General features: G+C 43.4%; 2 gene segments (V, D, J or C); both read left to right on the top strand.

Annotated features, from left to right (window-relative positions):
- The first annotated feature begins 1,343 nt into the window (after positions 1–1,343).
- LOC103132275 (Ig lambda chain V-II region NIG-84-like) lies at positions 1,344–2,201 on the top strand. The segment is given in 2 exon segments: positions 1,344–1,724; positions 1,798–2,201. Coding segments are annotated over 2 exon segments (459 nt in total).
- Positions 2,202–4,019: 1,818 nt separating this feature from the next.
- The window catches only part of LOC107835076 (T-cell receptor alpha chain V region RL-5-like), a 2,941-nt gene continuing 2,046 nt past the window's right edge, over positions 4,020–4,914 (top strand). The window contains 2 exon segments of the V gene segment in view: positions 4,020–4,450; positions 4,554–4,905. Of these exon segments, the coding sequence occupies positions 4,399–4,450; positions 4,554–4,905 (404 nt within the window).

Genomic DNA, 4,914 nt, shown 5'->3' with positions numbered 1-4,914 from the left:
CACAGCAGCCACTAGAGGGCCTCACTCCCTGTTAAACCACTAAAACCTGCAGTACTCCACAGCAGCCACTAGAGGGCCTCACTCCCTGTTAAACCACTAAAACCTGCAGTACTCCACAGCAGCCACTAGAGGGCATAGAGCAAGGGTTCTTCACCTTTTTGACCTCTGGGCCCATTTATATATTAACTATCTATTGATTTACCAAACTGACTTGACTTTTGTTCAATGTAAAAATCTAATTCAAGTATGGTTTACCAAGCAAAACATTAAATATAACTGCATCATAATGTGATACTCATAATTGATTTATTTATCATCTGCACATAAAACAACTTTCTGAACAGGCCATGGAACAGATCAAACTGCAACAAGAGTAAAATTAAAGGCTCATGTTTGGCCCCTGACACCACGCGTATTAGAGCTGGAAGATTGAAGAAGGAAGAAAATATTTATGCCAAAAACCCTTAAATTTTGAGATTATGCTCAGAAAAGTTCTAGAAAAATTCTATTTGTCCCGCCTACCCCTCATTGATTCCAGCTGTGTCTCGTTTCCTCGTCTTTACTGTCAGCTAATCGTCTCTAGCTGTGTTACTCCATCTGCTACCAGTTCTGAGCTCCAAGCCTTCTGCTCACCTGTGCTGCCTGGATCATGTTTTTCTTCATTAAAACCATCATCATTATTCAACAACCTGGGCCTTACACTTCCATACTCGCCATTGCAACTGCAAATCATGACAAATTCTCAGTCTGAAGACAAACAGTTTCGACTTTTGAAACTCAGAAAATGTCCAAAGTTTCTGAAATTTACAAAAAATGATTAAATGTTTGACTTTCACATTAACATATATTTTCTAGAAAATTTATGATTTTTTTTTCCAGAAAAATGTTTGACTTTTGAAATTCATACGTTTCCTTGATTTTTTTCTAGAAAATTTCAGAGATTTTTGGTGGAAATGTACTTGTTTTTATGTCTACAATGGCATAAGACTCTAAAAACCTTGAGAAAATGTGGATATTGGTTAAATTAAATTATGTGCCCAAAAATAAATACAGTAATTTTAAAATTAAGTATTGTAGAAAATAATTTAAAATGCAAATAAAAACATAGCCTTACAATCCACAAATTAACCAGAATCTGCCCTGTGACAAACAAGAGTCACAGCAGCGATATCTCTGGTTTCTGGAAACTTTACTACACATAAAAACATGGGAATTTCTTGCAGACATCTAGGAGGCGCTGTTGACAGTAGCTCTATGATCAAGAATGGCTGCACAAGAAGGTATGAGAAGTCTTTCAGTCTGACAAACTGAACCTGGATCAGTTGAACTTACCAATGATCCCGTCTCTGTTCTCGTCCTGTAAGGGATGGACTTTAGAACTGGGACGATGCGCTCTATCTTCCTGATCAAACTGTTTCCTAAAACAGAGACAGTTTGATCACAATCCAAACTTGCACGTGGTCATGATGCGGCTCCCACCTTCCACCGGTAGCTGTGGTGTTCTACAGGATCTCGAGCTGCAGATCAGTCCTACATGTTGGTCTGAAGACTTTTCTACTTCTTAATGCACAACAGGAGGAGGAAGAGGAGGAGCTGATCTGTCCCTGAACTCTAAAGAGACTCAAACTTCCTCCTTCAGCTCAGCTCTCCAACATTAACTCTGCTCAACATGCTGTCTCTGCTCACATCTGGATTCTCTCTGCTGGTTCTGATCACTGGATCAGGTTGGTTGGAGTCTTTCAGAGAATAATCTGATCCTTGTTGTTCTTCACTTATATCACTTTTTTCTTCCTTCAGCTGTAAACTGTCAACAACTCACTGCAGGGAAGACTGAGGAGTTCAGTTCAGAGGGCAGCTCTGCTACTCTGACCTGCAGTTACACCAATAAGATATCTGCTGGTGATGATTTCTTTTGGTATCGACAAAATCCTGGAAAACCTCCAGAGTTCATCTTCTACATCTCAGGGCTCAACAGTTCAAGATCAGCAGAGTCTCTGAAATCATCAACAAGATTCTCCACTTACCTGAGAGGAGAGAAACACCTGGATCTGCTGATCTCCTCTGCTGCAGTGACAGACTCTGCTGTGTACTACTGCGCTGAGAAGCCCACAGTGACAGGAAACACCAGAACCCTGGACAAAAACCTGCAGTACTCCACAGCAGCCACTAGAGGGCCTCACTCCCTGTTAAACNGCCACTAGAGGGCCTCACTCCCTGTTAATCCTCTGGTTGTTGAGTCTTTGGACTGAAGACAACAGAGACATGAAGCAGTAAAGATCAGAGACAGAGCTGCTGAGGAAGCAGAAAACTCTCTGATTGGTCGAGTTGAAGTGGCCCCGCCCACTGACCTTCAGCTCATCCAATGACATCATTTCCTCCTCCTGCTGCAGTGGAAGAACCTTGTTGATCTGCTGTGTGGCTCTAAGGACTCCAAAGACATGTTGCTCTCCCTCGTTTTGCTTCCGTTTAACTCTGAAACTTAGTCAATTTTATCCTTTATTTTGAAGGTTTTATTGGCTCTACTGGCCTTTATTTGAGTAGCTAGACAGGAAGATGGGTAATGAGAGAGAGGGGCAAAGCTTCATCAGGACTTGAACCTGTGGCAGCTGGTTGTACTTTACACCCTGCAACCACAGCACACCAACTTCATACTTTTAATCGAGCAGTGACATTTGCACACCGAGACGATGTTGGATGTATCCACAAAATATTTTTTGTCGTTTAGGACATTCATTCATAGAGATTCTGCAACTTGGGGCACCAAGTAAAAAAAAAAGATCATTTAGAAGGTAGGAAATAATTGAAATTAGACAACTGGATGGTTTAATTAATGATGAAACAAATGAGACTGATTGACGTGTCAGGATCAAGAGTCATTTCCTTTACATAGTGCTAAGCTGTGCTACAGGAAGCACAAAACCATATCTGACTGCAGAACGTGTGGAATATTGAAGCAAATGGGCTCCAGCCCAGGAGCCCCTCCTGTCAGATAACAGCTGCTCTGCATGCTTTAGATGTTCCCCTGCTTCAACACTCAGATGATTGCAGTTCAGCAAACGCCTGCTAATCACAGAACAAACATCTCACCAAGAATAATGTGGATATTGCCAGAAACGCTGCACAGCAGAGAAAACAAAATAAAATTCAGAGCACTTGGAAAGCAAACTGCAAAGTGTTTATAAAATTATTAGGAACACCAGAAGAATCAAAAGTGTTGATGATCAGATCCCTGGAGGAACTGGACAAAGGAGGAAGAACGGGAACGCCGGCAGAACTGAACTAAGTCACAACAGCAACTTCATACCAAGAACTTATGAACACAGTCAGTTAGAATGATCGGCCTTTGACTATAAAGAATACAGTTCTATGGCTTTTGGCAGTGATTGGATCTGGACATTAACTTCATTTCCTCCATGGATACCACCTGCTGTTACGATAGAAACGCACAATTCAACTACAGATTTACNAACCTGCAGTACTCCACAGCAGCCACTAGAGGGCCTCACTCCCTGTTAAACTACTAAAACCTGCAGTACTCCACAGCAGCCACTAGAGGGCCTCACTCCCTGTTAAACCACTAAAACCTGCAGTTCTCCACAGCGGCCACTGTCTTTACAACAGCAGTCTGTTGTAAAGACAGCAGGTCCGAGCGGCGGACCTGCTGGACACCAGAGCCAAACATTAACATGAACAAACTGCAGACGGATATCAACTAAATCAACCAAGTGTTGAAAACTACAATAATCCCAGCCAACATACCTCGGTGGGCCCCATTTGACCTACAGTGTTGCTCACGTTTATCCCTTATGGGGCCCACCAAGCTCACAGCAAACTTTGGGAAAGGTCACACCTGTGCGTGGGACTCATAAAAAGCAGACAAATATTGAAAGTGTGTACTAATGTAAAGTATCAGTGGCATTCTTGGACTTACTTTGTATAATTACTTTTGATGTTTTATTTGCATTAATATTTGGTCATTTTTCCTCTGGACATTTTGTTCTCATGCAGCCTTTCTCCTCTCTGCTCCCCTCAGCCATTCAGGTCCACTAGAGGGCAGCGTTACCAGGTTCTGTCCTCTGCTGTGGTTCTGTGTTCCAGCACTCTGTCACTCCACAGACCAGGTGCCAGAGAAGTTCTTGTCTCCCAGGCAGAACAAATGAGAAACGTTAATCCGGCTGTTGAAGAGCTGCAGCGTTCCCTCCAGATCCCGGTCTGAATCATTCCGACTGGTTCTAGCAGACTCAGTCTGAGTTTGGACTGGGTTTAATGGGACGGGCCGTCACCAGGCTGAATGCAGCCAGAGCTCAGTGAGGGGAGGAGCTCCACTCTGACAGACTTTGTGTTGGAGCTGTAGAGCTGCTGCTGTCTCTCTGTTCTTCTGTCAGTACCAGGGAAATAATGCTGCTGCTGCTTTTCTCCTGCATGATGATAACCTTCTGCCTCCAGCCAGGTAAGTCATCTAAAGATGCAGCAGGTGGAGAAGGAGACAGTAGGCAGGAAACATCTGGAGCTTTGAGTTTGGTCAAATTGAAATATCAATCTGTTGTTTCCAGGATCCTCTGAGGATTTACTGACACCATTTAAAGACGATCAGCTGGATTTGGAAGGAAACAATGTGACTCTGTCCTGCAACTATTCAGGAACAGTAAACCTGCTCTTGTGGTACCGACAAACGCCCAGTTCATCTCCACAGCTGGTCACCTCAGGATATTCAGACACAACAGGAAGGCTTTCATTGAGACACGAGAAAACAACGAAGACGTTTCATCTGCTGATCTCCTCTGCTGCAGTGACAGACTCTGCTGTGTACTACTGCGCTGTGAAGCCCACAGTGACAGGAAACACCAGAACCCTGTGCAAAAACCTCCAGTACTCCACAGCAGCCACTAGAGGGCCTCACTCCCTGTTAAGCCA

The sequence above is a fragment of the Poecilia formosa genome, unplaced genomic scaffold, assembly GCF_000485575.1.
Source record: "Poecilia formosa unplaced genomic scaffold, Poecilia_formosa-5.1.2 Scaffold982, whole genome shotgun sequence".
Taxonomy (NCBI): Eukaryota; Metazoa; Chordata; class Actinopteri; order Cyprinodontiformes; family Poeciliidae; genus Poecilia; species Poecilia formosa.
The sequence above is the reverse complement of the archived record's forward strand: the minus strand, read 5'-3'. Positions and strand labels throughout refer to the sequence as shown.